This window comes from Dasypus novemcinctus, chromosome 30 (genome assembly GCF_030445035.2).
Source record: "Dasypus novemcinctus isolate mDasNov1 chromosome 30, mDasNov1.1.hap2, whole genome shotgun sequence".
NCBI lineage: Eukaryota > Metazoa > Chordata > Mammalia > Cingulata > Dasypodidae > Dasypus > Dasypus novemcinctus.
This window is the reverse complement of record NC_080702.1, coordinates 30,157,632-30,175,092: the sequence shown is the minus strand read 5'-3', so window position 1 is coordinate 30,175,092 and position 17,461 is coordinate 30,157,632. Positions and strand designations below refer to the sequence as shown.

At 42.5% G+C, this 17,461-nt stretch overlaps 1 protein-coding gene across 3 annotated transcripts in view; it reads left to right on the top strand.

Moving 5' to 3' along the window:
* The first annotated feature begins 4,555 nt into the window (after window positions 1–4,555).
* ADGRE3 (adhesion G protein-coupled receptor E3) overlaps window positions 4,556–17,461 on the top strand; it is a 64,558-nt gene continuing 51,652 nt past the window's right edge. Inside the window, exons 1-2 of one of the 3 annotated variants that reach the window (XM_071212766.1) lie at window positions 4,556–4,724; window positions 5,030–5,127. Coding sequence is in view for 1 of the 3 variants with exons in the window: in XM_058290215.2 (XP_058146198.1) it covers window positions 8,994–9,018 (25 nt within the window). In the remaining 2 variants the exon portion in view is untranslated. Of the gene's footprint in view, window positions 4,725–5,029; window positions 5,128–8,923; window positions 9,019–17,461 lie in introns of those variants that run through there. The other 2 variants (XM_071212767.1, XM_058290215.2) reach the window with 2 other exon arrangements.

Sequence of the window (17,461 nt, the reverse complement as noted above, 5' to 3'; positions counted from 1 at the left end):
GAAATGAAGATTGACTGTCACTGTGGGGCCCAAGGGGAGGGGAAAATAGATATTGAATAGATGGAACCAACCTAACTGTGAGGGCAATAGAAGTGTTTCACAAGAGTACACAGGGATGGATATAAAACATGTAATATTACACCAAAAACATATAGGGATGACAGACTAATAATGTAAACCATAATGTAAAACATAGGATAACTTAAAAATTTAGAAAACCTTATAATCTAAAGTATAACCCACAATGTAAACACAAATGTTACCTTGTTTGAATGCTATTGTCTCAATACCTGTACATCAGTTTCAGTAAATATGATATGAATAAGTTAAAAGATTATTGCTGTGGAAGGGAAAAGGTTTTATAATGGATATGTGGGAGTACTGTATATTGTATATATGAATTACTGTGATCTAGGGCTCTTGTGAAGAGAAACTCAATAATTAGGAAAACAGAAAAGAATAAGATAGGATGTAGAATTTTTCCAATTCAATATGTATTCTATATCTAACCTTTAAACTCATTGCTATATTCCAATTTACTATTAAGGAAACCTGACATTATATTGGGCTTCACTTTTCAGGAAGTTTTGGACCACAGAGTGGTTTACAATGGCAGCGGAGGAATACTGGTATGGGAAGTTATTGACAGGGGACATATGGTTGATAGGGAGTTATACAGGGCATGTGTCCAAGATGCATGGAAATTTTGGATATACTCATAGTGGAAACAATTAAAAACAACCGCTGGTGGGTACTGGGTTCCTGGCTGGGGGAGGGCTCTGTCATGCTCCCTAGCGGAGCAGCAGCAGTCCCCCAGGTGCAACTGCAAGGACCAGGAAGGAATGAGGGTCCACAGTGAGCCACTGATACTAATGACTATGCTTGTGAACCTATACACCTGAAATAAGAACAAGGCCTAGAGCAGCACTGTGCCTAAGAGTTCCCTCCTGACAGCCTCCGTGTTACTCAAATGTGGCCAGTCTCGAAGCCAAACTCAGCATGTAAATGCAATGCCTTCCCCCCAGCGTGGGACATGACACGCGGGGATGAGCCTCCCTGGCACCGAGGAATCACTACCAAGTACCAGCTGATGACGTAACTAGAAAATGACCTTAAATTAAAGGTATAACGCGGACCAGCAGAATATCCCAGTCTACATATAATAACAGGAGTTAAAAATGCTGTTTCACCTAAAGTAAGGGGGAAATGGAAAAGACAAATGAGTTCATATGGCTGAGTCTCTAAAAAAGAGTCTGGAGGTTGTCAGAAGGATTGTCCTTATGCACACCTGAGCAGAGTCTCAGAGACAGATAAAGTAGACACAACCCCAGATATTGGTCCTTTTGAGGGCTAAAGAGACTCATAGGTTCTATGGTCATGGCAGATGGGGTTCACTGCCATGCCAGTTGGCCCTTCTTTGGAGCTTGTGTTTCTGCATGATGGAGCTGGACTCAGATGTGATCTCTTTTCACAAGCCTTTCATGCTACTTTACTGGAATTGTAGTTGGTGCTGCGGCTTAAGATATATCTAGGGGATTTGAATCTCTGGACTGACAATAGGATAGCCAGGCCCTGAGCCTCAACGGACTTCAGCTCCTACACTCTGATTTATTGGACTTACCCCACTCAGCTAACATGGAGTTGAAGAATGTCAACCACCACACCATGGAGCCTAGAGTGCCTACAACTGAAAGCAGGACGATTGCATCCAATATCCATGTGGAATCTAAACCCCCTCTTGACATAGATGTGGAATAGACACAACCAAGCCAAGGTCCACAGGAAGGAGGAATACAGTAAGGATCAGGGTGGACTTACTGATATCCTATTCATGAACTATTGTGGTTAATAATCGAGAAAATGTGGCATTGGTGTGGAAAAAGTGGCCATGGTGGCTGCTGGGTGCGGGGAATGGGAGGAAGAGATGAGATGTGGAGGCATTCTCGAGACTTGGAGTTGTCCTGGGTGAACAGTTCCGGCAGCAGGAACAATTGCCGGACAGTGTATGTCCTCCCATGGCCCACTGCATGGAACGCTGGAGAGTGTGGGCTATGGTGTGGACCACAGGCCATGGGGTGCAGCGATGCCCAGAGATGTACTCACCAGATGCAATGGATGTGTCATGATGATGGGGGTGAGTGTTACTGTGGGGGGAGTGGTGGGGTGGGGGCAGTGAGTGTGAATGGGGACCTCATATTTTTTTGAATGTAATATTTTTTTAAAAATGAATAAATAAAATAAAATTTTTAAAAAATAGTTGGAATCAATCCGAAAGCCCAACAACAGATGAATGGATAAATAAAATGTGGTATATACATACAATGGAATGCTATGTAGCTATAAGAACAAGTACCAGCTGATGATGGAACTAGAAAATGACCTTGAATAAAAGGGTCAACTCAGACCAGCAGAATATCTCAGCCTACATATAATATCAGGTGTCCGAAATGCTTTTTGGCCTTGAATAAAAGGGGGAAATGGAAAGGACAAATGAGTTGATGTGGCTATGAGTCTCCAAAAAAGAGTCGGGAGATCATCAGAGGGGTAACTCTTATGATGCCTCAGCAGTGTCCCAGAGACAGTCAAAGTAGGTACAACCCCAGGTATTGGTTCTTCTGAAGGCTACAGAGACCCACAGGTTCTATGGTCATGGCAGATGGAGTTCAGTGCCATGTCACTTGGCCCTACTTTGGAGTTTGTGTTCCTGACTGTGATTGAGTTGGACTCAGATATGACCTTTCTACACATGCCTCTCCTGTTACTTTTACCAGACCTGTGGTTGGCGCTGGGGTTTGGTGTATACTCAGGGGACCTGAATCTCTGCACTGTCCATGTGAGAGCCAGGTGCTGAGCCTCAACAGACCTGTAACTCCTACCCTCTGGTTTAATGAATGTACTCTAGCCAGCAATCAGGGAGATCAAGAAGGTCAACCACCACACCAGGGAGCCAAGAGTGCCTACAACTGAAAGCAGAATTGGATCCATCATCCATGTGAAATCTAAGCCCCCTCTTCAAGTAGAAGGGAGCTAGACTTAAATATCCCAGCGTCCACAGGATGGAAGAATAGAGTATAGATTAGAGTGGACTCACTGGTGTTCTACTGGGGAACTATTGTGATTAGTAAGGAAGAAATTGTAATATTGATGTGGGGAAAGTGGCCACGGTAGCTACTGATGGTAGGGAGAGGGAAGTAGAGATATGATGTGGATGCATTTTCAGGATTTGGAGTTGTCCTGGCTGGTGCTGCAGGGACAGATGCTGGACATTGTGTGTCCTGCCATGGCCCACTGGGTGGAATGGGGGAGAGTGTGGACTACAATGTGGACCACTGTCCATGTGGTGCAGCAGGGCTCCAAAATGTATTCATCAGGTGCAGTGAATGTGCCACCATGATGGAAGAGTTTGTTGATGGGGGAGGAGTGGGGTAGGGAGGGTGGGAGGTATATGCGGACCTCATATTTTTTGAATGTAACATTTAAAAGAAAATGAAGAAAAAAAAAGATGTTCTTCTCCTTGGCCAGTTCTGTTCATGTAAAAACAAGTTTTATTTATGATTGCACAGGTGTCTAATACATCCTTGGATTAGGGACAGCAGTGGGGGTTTGGGGTTATCTGTTATCTGTTTTGGGGGCCGGAAGACTTTAAATTTTCAACTCTTTTTTATATTTTGGGTGGAGAGGGAGAGCAGGAAGGTGATGTGGGAGTCAGTTATTGTTCCCCTTTGACATTGAGATATTTTTGCTTCTGGCTCTGCAGCTAGCACTAAACTTTTTGTGTGTGTGGCACTTTTTTTATTAAAGTATTCATACATGAACACACATAAACAATAAGTTTATAGTAAAGATTGCAAACTTACAAAATAAACATATGGGATCTCATACATCACCCCCACCAACTCTTTGTATTGGGGTGAAACATCTGTTACAAACTATGCAAGACCATGGTCAAAATATTACTACCCACTCTGGTCCTTTTGCAGGAGAAGATCACGTACATGATCGTGGGTGACATCTTGGACAGCTCTGGATAAACTGAGTTATTGCATGGGAGATGTGTGGACCTGCTGATAGGAGGAGAATGAGAGTTATAATTGTGGTAAGGATAGGGATTAACCAGGAAACCTAGGGTGAGCTGTGAGGTAATCACCTCCAGGATCTGAGGAGAAGGAACAATAAGATTATACATTCAGCATTCAACATTAATGGCAGTAATGGGTGACACTGAAATTACATGATTTGATGAGCTTATACACATTGAGTTTTAGCTGGAATAGGAGACTTCAGATTATTAACTGTGGTTTCATAACTGTTTTTGAGTGATTATTTGTGGATTTAAATTTCCAACCAGCAGAGCTGCATAGACCAATACGGTGATCCAAATGACCACATTTTTTCCAGTTTCTATACTTTGAAGCATAGGCAACACCAATTGATTAGTCTTTTCCCTTTTTGGGCTTGGAGCATCTGGCACTTTAGTTTGTAATTTAGATTTAGTCCATTGTTGTAGGGATTCAGTTACAAGGTTACAAGAGTCCCGCTTCAGTGTCTGCAGCACTGAAAGCATGCCTTGCCCCCTCCGAGAGAGGGAGGGGACCGATGTAATCCACTCGCCATCCTGCTACTGGAGTCTGTGCGCGGCCAGTGTGTCTCATCCAGTGAGGCAGTCGTCACAGTCATTGGAGTGAACACAGCAGACACGCGTGGGTGATGGTCATGAGCTGCTGGTGAGTGACAGGCAGTGGACCTGCTGGACTAGGCGCTGCAAGGGCTGGTATCCACGACATTTGCTGTTTTGATGGAGCCACTCTGCTGGGTTTTGGGCTTGCTGATATGGCTTTGGATTTTCACGAGGGCATCTGCCTTAATAGTCCCAAGAGAGATGTTAGAGGAGGGGGCAGGCACATGATGGACAGTTACCTGTCACTGCTGGCAGGTGTCCAGATGTTTTCTCCACAGATTTCTCTTCTCCACAGAGGGCAGCTCACAACGGTTCATTGTTCTTCTTTTGCACTTTGTTTTCTTCTGGCAGTTGTGACTAAACCTCAAGTGGTATTTGCTTAGAAATTTGCCTCTGCCACAAACCCCACCCAAAGCCAATACTGGTGCTGGCTACATCCAATTTACAGGGTAAGTTGAGATCCACCCCCTTACTGCTTGAGCCGGTGTCATTGTTTTAAAAGCACCCTGGAGAGGGCTTTTATTTCCATGCGCAACTTTTTCTGATTAACACATAAAATGGTTTTAATATCTGAGCTAAATGAGGGATGAAGGGTTTCAGTATCTCAATACTATGAGGAAACATATTTCATCAGTTACAGCAGAGGGTGCAGTATTTGTTTAACTTAACTAAATGCCGTTTAAGAATGTGGTAGACCGTCAGGACTTTGTAGCTTGTCCTGATTGTTTGCCTATTTCAGGCTTTTAAGATAAATGAGTTGTTTTATTTTAGGACAAAATTATTTTTTTCCTTAACAATAAAACACATTCTATACACCCAACATATACAAGTTACTAAAATGATTTTGGAAACTGTCTCAAAGCAAACTTTTTAGAACATACAGTTATCATGATTACATTCATTAGCAGGTATTTTATTTGAGCAGTACAGGAAAAACTACTTTTTTCATTATTTTATGAAAACTTAACATTTCTAATGGACTTAAAATTATTTTCCCTATTACGACTGTAATATGCAGGTTGACGTGGCTTTTAAGTATCAATTCAGTTTCTGTTTAATAATGATTTTTTGTAATTTGCCATTTGAATATTTCAGTTTAAGAGATGCCTTACAAACTTTTTATGACTTGTTCATAACTGCATTAAGTATAGTTACTTCATTTCAAGACAAATTCTGCCTTCACAGAACATGTTCCCTTAGTGCTACCACAATACCTTCTGCAACTTGCCATCTGCGTTCAAGTTTTGTCTTACGTATTTCCATTCTGATTTTACGAAAACCAGCCATCTTACCTAGGCACAAAACACACTTTCTTGAACAAACTCATTAAATTCCAGCCGGCACTCCTATGAGCTGTTCACTTTTTTTTCAATATCTCACATTTCATTCTGTGAAGAAAAACAAACTTTGATTTAATTTATACAACAACCACCTTTTAGGAAGAGATTTGTAGCAATTTTATCAGTCAAGACTTAAAAATTTTGTCACTTTAGAGATTTTATTAACATGCATACCTATTTATTAATGTAAGCACTTGTTTAATTTTTGGCCGTTTGAATAGAGTTCTTTTAGGAATTAATATTACCATCCAGAGGTATGAAAATACACACTGCTAGTGAACAAACAGACCAACACAAAAAGAGTTACGGCACACGGACAGAAACATAAAGTTCATTAATTTGACTCATAATTCTTACTCCTTTGGTATGGGTATTTTTAGTGCCTTTAAGTTTTATGTAATCAGTGTTGCTTGTAATATGCAACCTTGTGTTTGGAAACACTTTTACTAGTAATCAGCAGCAGTTAGGAATATTTGAGTGTGATAAATGCAGTTAAACTTTGACAGTTTAGATAGACAGATATTTAGCACATATATTTTGGATTATTGCCTTTTATGAATATCCTTAGATTTAGGGGTCAGCTGAACTCTTCCTTGTAAGAGGTGAGCAATCGTAGACTAATTTATTAGGGACAGCTAGGTGTTGGTAAGATGCAAGGGTTCAGAGGAACAGGATCTGAGAAGGTGGGAGAGATTAGACTGAGAAGGGCAAGTGCTGTTCTGCCTCAGCCACTTCCTGGAGAGGGAGGACAGGAGCTGGGGAAGGAGCCAGGAGGGTGGGGAGCTGGGCTTGAGAGCGGGTGGTGGGTGGGAAGAAGGGAGCAGGTTCTCAGGGAGATGTGGGGGCACTGGAGGAGGGTGGAGGAAGTTGGGGTGCTGACGAGGCAGACAGCAGTGCAGGAGGGGCGAGATCGGCGAGGTGTGAGTTGGAGGAAGGGTTTTCTGTATGGAAGGCAAGGAGGAGCTGGGAGGGGAGGTGAGCTCCAGCTTCAGCGCCTGTATGAGGAGGGGAGGGAGTTGGGGTGGAAGGCGGTGAGGACCAGAGGGGGAAGAAGGGGAGTTAGAGAAGGAGGAGGGTGGGGTGGACGTGATGCCCAAGGAATATATGGAGGAGGTGCAGGGGGCGTCTGATCAGCTGGATCAAAGTTGAGGTTTTGGTGGATTTGGGAGTCAGGAGAAGGAAGAAGAAAGCTTTTGAGGAGGTTTCTTGTGTAAAAGAAGAGCAGGATACCAAGATGAGAGAAGGCCTGAGAATAAGGCATCTCCCATGCCTGCTGCTGCTCTGGGTAAAGTTCTTTAAGTCTTGGAGAACTTGGGAATTCAAAGTGTGTTTTCCTGTCTTTGATCTTCATTGTCCAGTTGGTGTTGTGGCCTCTCAGAGGTCAAATAGAAAATGAGTATTTTTAGGTCTGATGTTTCCTTCTGGGTACAGAGTTTGAAGGTTATGAAGAAGAGAGCCGAGAGGTATGGATTTGGGGGGACTAAAATTCAATTCCCTATTTTAGGTGGCTGGGGTGAGACTAAGGATCTCTAGAACGGGGGAGATTCTGAGTGAGACAGGCATCCCCGAATCAATCAGATATCTCCAAGGAAACCACTCTTGGAGCCAGATGTCTCCTGCGCCAAGGGATTTCTTCCCACAAAGATGCAGGCATACCACCCGTCGTGGCCCTTGGGAATGGTGAGGATCCTTACCGAGTGCTAGGTTTTCCCAGTGGGTTGTCCCAGACAACGGAAGAAGAGAGTGAGAGAGACAGCAGGATCCTCCGGTGGAGAAATCCTTAACTCACCCAGCCGAGAGTCAACGTCTGGTGTTGGGTGGGCATTCAGCCACGGCAGAGGGGAGATTCCTCCCTAGCCAATCAGTCCCAACATGACCCCAGACTCGGGTTTTTGGCACCAAATATTGGAGAAAAATGGCATTCACTGGGACAAGGAGACCGGTATGACCACAGGCAGAGAATTTATTGAGAAGCTCTCCCAACGGAGGGGGTCTGAAGAACAGACTTCATCCTCTCCTGGAAAAGGGGGGCGGATTTGAATTTATACAGAACTTTCCTAGGTGGGGAAATGATAGATGGTGGGAGGGGGTTGAGGGTCTGAGGGAGGGGCAGGGGCCAACAGGAAGCCCGAGAATTGAAAATGTTCCCTTGCGAGACTAGAGGGAAGTCGGTTAGGGAGTGGGTTTCCTTGGAATCCTGGAGGAGCAGGTGATCCTTTGATAGGCAGGGACGATGTCTTTATCTCCCTTTGATATGCAAGTCGTAAAGGTCTTCTTTTTATTATCTTTTTTTAAAAATTAATAGATCACACAAAACATTGAATTAAAAAACATGAGGTTCCCATATACCCCAGTCCCCAACCCCACACCCCATCATTTTTTATTGTGTTTTTTGGAGGTATATAGATCACAAAAATGTTACAGTAAAATATATAAGAGGTTCCTACATACCCCACACCCCAACCCCCACTCCTCCCACACCAACAACCTCTTTCATCATTTAGGCACATTCATTGCATTTGGTGAACACATTCTGGAGCACTGCTGCATCGCATGGATGATAGTTTACATTGTAGTTTACATGCTCCCCCCCTACACTCAGTGGGTTATAGCAGGAAGTAAAGGTCTTTATCTCCCTTTATTCCCATCTCTATCTATGGGGAAGTGCCATGCCCTTAGACACGTAGGCTCATGGGGGAGGGGATTAGCCCTTCCCCAATGCCTATCAGGGGAAACTGAGCGACAGCTTGTTAATTATTGCAAGCCTCTAACACAGACGAAAAGCAGAACCACGATTTCTGATGGTGAAAGACAGGGAGGAGTTGACTCTTCTCGCTGCAATTTCCTACACCAGCTGACCTAAGACACCCACATTAATTTTCATGAGAGTTCCTTCAGTGAGGACAGGTGATTGGCATAAAGGACAGCAGGAAGCTTTCACAGCTGGCTGGCCCTGGGTTACCTGCACCACCAGAATGAGGGCGACATCAGTTCCTCCAGGTATGTGCTCCCTGGTCCATGGTTCTGCCCAGTCGGGAGCTACTGGGATCGACAGTTTATTGGCCTTTCCTCTTCTTCTCCTCTTCCCTCACACTTTGCTTTGGACACTCTCTTCCTTTCTCCTTGCACTGTGGTTTCCTTCTCACCACCCTATGGAAACGACCCTCTCACGTATCCCCAAAATTTTCCTTCCAATCCAATCCAGGGTTTGTTTTCTAGACCTACCACTGCCGGTATTTTTCCTTGCTATTCCTTTCCTCCCTCTCCTTTTTCCTTCTCCTGCACCAAGAATAATAATAGCAGCTAACATGTTTGAGCACTCACTATGCGCCTTCCATGTATTAACCCATTTAATCTTACAACAGGCCCATGAGATGGGGACTATTATCATCCCCATATTACAGATGAGGAAACTGAGGCACAGAGAGTTTATGTTACTTATCCAAGGTCACACAGCTAGTAAATGGCACTGCTGGGGCACCTGGCCCCAGATCTGTGCTGTCACAGTCCTCCCATGGGATTCCCCTGGTTTCCTACCTTCTTTCTAGAAGAATCTCATGGTCCTCTGACTTCAACTACCACCCCTGGGAAGATGGTTCCCAGCTCTGAAGTTCCATCTATTCTCATAACTCTAGATTCAATACCAATATCAACAGGTACAACATCGATGGAGTCCCTGCTTTGTGCCTGTCATTGGGCTGAAATGATCAAAAGTTCATTATCATACAATATCTCCATGGTACAGGTGGGAAATGGCATCCCAGGGAGGTTAGGTAATTTACTCAAAGTCACACAGCTATTTAGCAGAGTGTCACGCTCTCCAACCAGTCTATCAAAATGCAAGCTAGCAGGGACTCGCACAGATATTTGCACCCCATATCCATAATGGTGGCATTCAAATAGCCATAAGGTGGAAGCAACCCAAATGTCCAGCAGCAGATGACTGGAGAAACAAAATGGAAAATCACTGAGTCATAAAAGAGAATGAAGCTCTGATTCATGCGCCAGCATTGCTCGTTGACATTGTGTCGAGTGAAATAATTCTGACATGGAGGGACAGATCTTGGATGAGTCCATTATTAGGAAATAGCCAGGAATGCAAACTCAGAGTGGCAGAAAGTAGAGTACAGATTACCGGATGCAGGGGAAAGGGGCAATGGGGAGTTAGTGATAATGGGTGCAAGATCTGTTTTGGGAGATGGGAAAGTTCTGGTAGTGGAAGGTGGTGAAGGAAGCACAGCATTGTGAAGGAGATGACTCACTCTGAATGGTGTGCTTGGGAGCGGTTGAGATGGGGAAGTTTATGCTGTCTCTATGCTCCTAAATTTTAAAGAAGAGAGAGACTAAGGATACCATAATAATTAAATGTGATACGTGATACTAGACAAGGTCTAATAATGGAGTGAAAATGGCAACAAGGACATTATTGAGGCATATGAAAAAATTGGAAGGTCGATCGTAAGCTTTGTATCGATGTTCAGTTTCTTGAACTTGATAGATGTGGTTCCACTAGTGAACCTCCTTGTTCTTAGAAAATGTACATGGAAGTATTAAATGTTTAGGAAGCATGATTTATACAACCTGTTCTCAAAAATTTAGGAGATGATTGGTATATAATAGAATGATACAGCAAAGGTGGCAAAATGCTAAAATTGGTGGATCTGGGTATTTGGGGTAAGCAGGGGAATGTTGACTACTCTGTATGGGTGTTGCATTATTTTCACAACTGTCCTATAAGTTTGAAATTATTTTGAAATTCAAAGTTTAAAAAAAATTTATATAAGCCACCTGAAGGCAAAGGCCATAGCCCCCTCCCCCTGCAGCCCCTCCCCACCGTCTGACGTCCCAGAGGGGTTCAGTATATATTTGTGCTCTTTGGCAACCAGAGGCAGAGGCACTTCTGAGATGGATTATTTGTGAGTTTCAGCAACCCATGAACTCTCTGCCCACATCACCTCACATGGAAGAGGCAGTGTGGTGGAATGAGGATTAAATCGAGATTTAGAATAAGATTCTAGAAATGATAATGGAGGCAGCTATCATTTATGGAACATCACAGTCAGACATTATGCAAACTGCTTTACAAGCGTTCCCTTATTTAAATGCTCCCCACGGCCCTTACAAGGGAGATAATGCTGTCATTGTGTTGCACATGAGGAAACTTAGGGAAATTGAGCAACTGGCCCAGGTTACACAACTGGTGTCTGAGCCGCTTGACCCCTGAGGGACCTGTTTCCATACCTGCAAAATGAGTGATGCTTTCTAAAGTCTCGTAAACTTCTAGAAGTCCAGCATGCAAATAACTCTTTGGAAACCCTCCTCTAAGACCCACTCCCACGGAAATGAGCATCGTGTCTGGCTGGGCTTGAAAGAGACCCTGAGAACTGGTCTTGAGGAAAAGCTTGACTCTTTGGAAATGGTCACACTTTGCAGTCATGTGGTTTACGAGATGAGCTGTGAGCCACGGTCACCATGGAATGCTTTTGTGGCTCCTATAAATTAATTATTAGACATAACAAGGAGGAAGGGGAATATAAAAGAAATATGCACAGACCCTTCTATTAAGCAGTTCTCAGCCCAGCTGAGAACATACTCATTGGAAGACCAAGATATTCAAAATGCACGGTGAATGCAAGAGTGTAAGTAATTGGTCTTGAGCCAGACCTGGCACTGTCTAAGGGAAGAGTAGGGTAGGGTAGGCTGAGTGGTGGCTCCCGATATATCCATGCCCTAATCCCAGAACTGTGAATATGTTACCTGGCATGGTGGACCAGCCAGGGATCTCCAGAGAAACCAGATAGATAGATGATAGATAGGTGGACAGGTAGGTAGATAGATAGATAAGATAGATAGGATAGATACAGGTAGATAAATAGATAGATAGATAGATAGATAGATAGATAGATAGATAGATAGATAGATAGGAAAGATGAGAGATAAATAAGATAGATGATAGGATGGATAGCTATGATAGATATAGATAGGTAGATGAATAGATAGATATTATAGATGATAGATAGATAGGATAAGATAGGTAGAGAGATACAGTAGATACAATAGATAATAGATAGATATGATTGATAGAGATAAATATGATAAATAATAGATATGACTGATAGATAGGATAGGTAGATGAATAGATGATAGATAGATAGATAGATAGATAGATAGATAGATAGATAGATAGATGATAGAAAGATAGAGGCAATGGAAAGATATATATAAGAGACAGATGATAAAAAGAGATAGATGTTAGGTAGGTAGATGGGTGGATAGATAATCCTAGGATGGTGATGCCCACTCCGCCTCTAACTGAGGGGGGGGCTTAGATCCCATGAGGCAGACAGATGAAACTATCTTGCTTGTGTTGCAGACTCTCTCTGTTCCTTGGGATGGGTATTGCCCATCACCATCTCCTTACTGGTTGTCCTGGGTGATTCCAATGACCTGGAGAGTAGGTGTTACAACCCTGTTGAGATTCAGGGCTCACCTGGCACATGGACAGCCCAAAGAGTTGAGTCTCTTGTACATGCACCGATCAACTCTAGTACAAACTATAGGTTCAAATAGAAGGGCCAGAAGAGCCCTGTGTAGGGAAACCACAACTGAGTCCAGCTCCGTCACACTGGGGATCTTAAATTCCAAAGTAGGGCCCACTGGCAAGGCACCAAATTCCTGAGCTGTCTGGGTGTCTCCAGAGCCCTGCTATTTGAGGCAGTATCTACTTGGGCAGCCAATGAGATCCTAAGCCTAACCTCTGGAATGACCTCCCGATTCTGAAGTCTCTTAGCCATAGAAACTCATTTGTCTTTACCTTTTGCTCCTTCTGGTCAAGGTCTCTTTCCAGTTGCATTGCTAGTTGATGCCTGGCAGTAACCCCTCAGTGCCAGGGACCACCCACCCACTCTTCAAGGGTCACTGCCAGCACATTGGGCAACTTTGTGGATGAGGAAATTGAGCCCCTTCCTCAAACACTTTACTGCATTCGACCAGAAAATTGTCACAATAAATACGCCAATTTACAGCATCTGTAATATGGGTGGCAATTCTGAGTATGCAGTGCCACGTGGGATGCATAAGAAAGCCCATGTGACATGGTAGGTTACATGCTTGAGCCCACAGTCTAGTGTGTTGGGTTTTCTTTTTTTCACTCTTTATTTTGAAGTAATTTCAAGCTTACAAGACAGTTGCAAAAATAACACAAATCTTCACACCGTCTAGGATGGTTATCCTTTTTGTGAAACTCCAACATAACAGTTGGGGAGGATGTGGAGAAAGAGGGACCCTTCTGCATTGCTGGTGGGTGTGTGCAATGGTGCGACCACTGTGGAAGATACCTGAGCAGTTCATCAATAAGTAATACACAGAATTAGCAGATATTCCAGCAGCTCTCTCCCTTGATATATACCTCACAAACCTGAAGAGAGATAGTCAAGTAATTGTACCCAAATATTCACAGCAGCCTTATTCACAATAGCAAACCGCTGGAAACAACCCAAATACCTATCAACTAGGGAACAGATAACCAAAATGTGAACTATCCATACATTGGAATTTTGTTCAGCCATTAAAATGGCTGAGCACCTGCTTCCTATATACAAAGTCCTGGGTTCAATCCCCAGTACCTCCTAAAAAAACATGAGTGAAGTAATGGTACAAGATATAACTTGGAAAAATCTTGAAAACATGGTATGTGGAAGAAGCCAGATACAAAATGTCTCATTTTTAAAAGATTCCATTTATATGCAGTATCCAGAATAGGTAAATTCATACGGACAGAAAGAAAATTAAAGGTTCACAGGGATTGTGGGGAGTGGAATGTGGAGGAACTCATTTTGTAGGTATGGGGTTTCCTTCGGAGGGGATAAAAATGTTCTAAAATTAGATAAAGATGATGGACAACATTGTAAATATTAGTAAATTTAGGAAATGTCACTGACTGTACTTTTAAACAGGTTAATTTTATGTTATATGAATTTAAATTAAGTAAATTTAGTAAAACATCACTGACTGTACTTTTAAATAGGTTAATTTTATGTTATATGAATTTCACCTCAATAAAAAATGTGCAAACAATCTCAAGCACAGAAAAAAAAAAACACAAAAACCATGGAGAGAATTCCAATATACCCCCACTCGTATTCAGATCCACCAACATTTTTTCCCATATTTGCTATTTCATTCTATCATTTTTCTCATCATCTATCATCTGTCTATCCATCCATTCATCTATCCTTCATTCATCTATCACCTATCACTCTATCTTTGCCATCTATCACTATTCTACCCATCCATCTATCTACCACTATTCATCAATCTAGCTAACTAGCCATCCATTCATCTATCTTTCTAACTATTTATCTATCAATTTTCTAAACATCTGAAAGTAAGTTGAGCACATCCTGCTCCGTGAACACTTCATTCTTCCATTTCCTAAGAGCAAGGAGATTCACTTATGTAACCACTTGAAGTACAGCTGTCAAGTTTAAGAAATTTAACACTGATATAAAGCTTACAGTCTACAGTCCAAATTTTTCATATGCTTCAAAAATGTCCTGTTTGCCATTTACACCTCCATTATTAGACCCAGTCCAGGATCAGGTATTGCATTTAATTGTCACTGTCTCTTTAGTCTCTCCCTCTCTTCTTTGACTTGGGGAAATAGATTTACAACATAAAATTTCCCATTTCGACCACTTCAAAGTACATCGCTCAGTGGGACTAATCACATTCACAGCGTTGTGCTTCTCTCACCACCTTCCATTACCAGAACTGCCCAAGCACTTTGCACAGAAACTCTACACTATCGTGCCTTAATTCCCCATTCCCCCTCCTCACCTAAAAATCTATACCACAGCTTGATTTTAAATCTCAGCTCTGCCATTGACTAGCTCTGGGGAATAGGGCAAGTAACTGAACCTCTCTGTGCCTCTGTTTCTTTTCTTTTAGAAAAATTGTGAACTTAGAAAGCAATCATGCATAACCTATTTAAAACCATATGTGGCGGTTTGATATTATTGATGAATTCCCAAAGAGATATTGATTATGTTTGTAAACTGGTCTGTTCCTATGGGCATGATACCCTTTGATTGTACTGAATTCAGAGGTTTCACTTTTACTTGATTAAATTAAGATGAGGACTTTGACTCAAGAGTTTTGAGTAGGACCTTGAGCCCCGCCCCCTTGGTGGGTGGAGACTCACAGGGAAAACAAAATGGCAGAGGAGAGAGCTTCGCTTTGATGCTGGAGCCCTGGGGAGAGAGCCACGCCATTCAGCAGAGAGTTTCCAGCTTGCCTTGCGGAGAGAGCAGAGCAACTGAGCCTGGAAAGAGATGAGCCCCAGGAAGAGAGATGAGCCTTATGCCAGCCTGCAGCTGAGATTGGAAGAAGTTGGGACTACGCAGCCCTAAAAGGAAGAGAAAGCTAAACCCTGGCAGAGGCGGCAGCCATCTTACTCCAACATTTGGCAACAGACTTTGGTGAGGGAAGTAACTCATTCTATATGGCCGTGTGATTGTAAGCTCCTACCCCAAATAAATACACTTTATAAAAGACAACAGATTTCTGGTATTTTATATCAACACCTCTTTGGCTGACTAATATGTCATACAACACCCTTCCACCAACACCTTACATTGTTGTGGAACATTTGCTACTGATTATGAGAGAACCTAATCAGACTATTACCACTAATTATGGTCTTCAGCATACACTTGGTATATTTTTTCCATTACCCCTTATTAGTTACACAGTAGCTTCTTTGACATTGATGGAAGAACATTACAGTATGGCTTTGAACTACTGTCCACGGGTTACATTAGTTGTATTTTTCCCATGCATCTCCATATACTTACTACACTATAAAAGTGATGGGCATTTGTTCTAGTTTCTAAAAGAACACTTTTGTATTTCTTCTGTTGGATTAGTCAGCCAACGGGGTGACTAATACAGAAATCTGTTGGCATTTAGAAAAGGTATTTATTCAGGGTAGAAGCTTACAGTCACAAGGCCATCAAGCCTAAGTTACGTCCCTCACCAAAGTCTGTTGCCATGAGTTGGAGCAAGATGGCTGCCGACATCTTTGAGAGTTCAGCCTTCCTCTTCTAAGAGTCCGTGGTCCAAGCTCCTTCCATTCTCAGCTAGGCTAGTATAAAGCTTGTCTCTCTCCACAGGGCTTGTTTCTTTCTGGGATTTCTCAGCTGTTCAGGGCTCTGGTCTCTTCAGCTACAAACTATCAGGTGAATGGCTTGGCTCTCTCCTCAGGGCTCTGGCATCCAAAAGTAATCTTTTCTGTGTTCTCCTTCTCCATGTATTTCTGTGTGAGTTTCCACCCACCAAGGGGGCAGGCACACAATGTCCTACTGACGTGGTTGAATCAAAGCCCTAATATTAATTTAATCAAGTAAAAGTGAAACTTCTGAATTTAATATGATCAAAGAGTATCACAAGCCAAGAGGAACAGACCAATTTACAAACACAATCAGTATTTCTTTTGGGATTTCATCAATAATATCAAACTGCCACAACTATTAACCACAATCCTCATCCACCTCCAGGTTCACGACGTTATGTAGTCCCTGGGTTATTTTCTAGCTTTCTTTCAATTGACATTTACATCCCTTGACTTTCCCTTTCAGCCACAATCCCATTTATAAAACCCCTGTTACTCATTATAATGTGTTATCATCAACTCTATCCATTTCCACGCTTTTACAGTCAATCTCATTAAAACTTCTACATACATTAAGCATCAGTACCCCTTTTCACCCCTCATACTATCTCCTAGTAACCTGTACTCTAGTTTTCAACTCCATGTGTTTATTCTTCATCTTTAGTTCATATTACTGAGACCCTACAATATTTATCCTTTTGTGTCTGGCTTATTTTACTAAGCATAAAGTCTTCAAGATTCACCCATGTTATCATATGTGTCCAAGTTTCATTTCACCTCACAGATGAATACTATTCCATCGTATATATACCACATTTTCTTTATCCATTCATCCATTGACAGACACTTGGGTTGTTTCCATCTTTTGGCAACTGTGAACAACGCTGCTATGAACATTGGTGTTCAGGTGTCTGCTCATGTCACTGTTTTCAGTTCTTCTAGATATACTCCTGGTAGACTGAGTGCCAGATCATATGTGTTCCTCTGTTTCTTAATCTGCAAAATGGGAATGATGCTAAGAGAATTTACCTCCTAAAGTTGTTCAAAGCTCAAGTAAGTTGACGAGTGTAAAGTTCTGAGGACAGTGCCCAATATGTAGTAACAGCTCAATTTCCAATAGGAGTTGTTGAGATAAGGCTGAGAACTTTGCCCAATTCCCACAAAGGAAATCCTCTCCCACAGCCATCACCAAGCAAGGTAGAGTTTACCACCAGGGTCATAGGAGGACGGACGAGTGGCTACAATCACAGGGACAAGCCTCATTTGACTCTA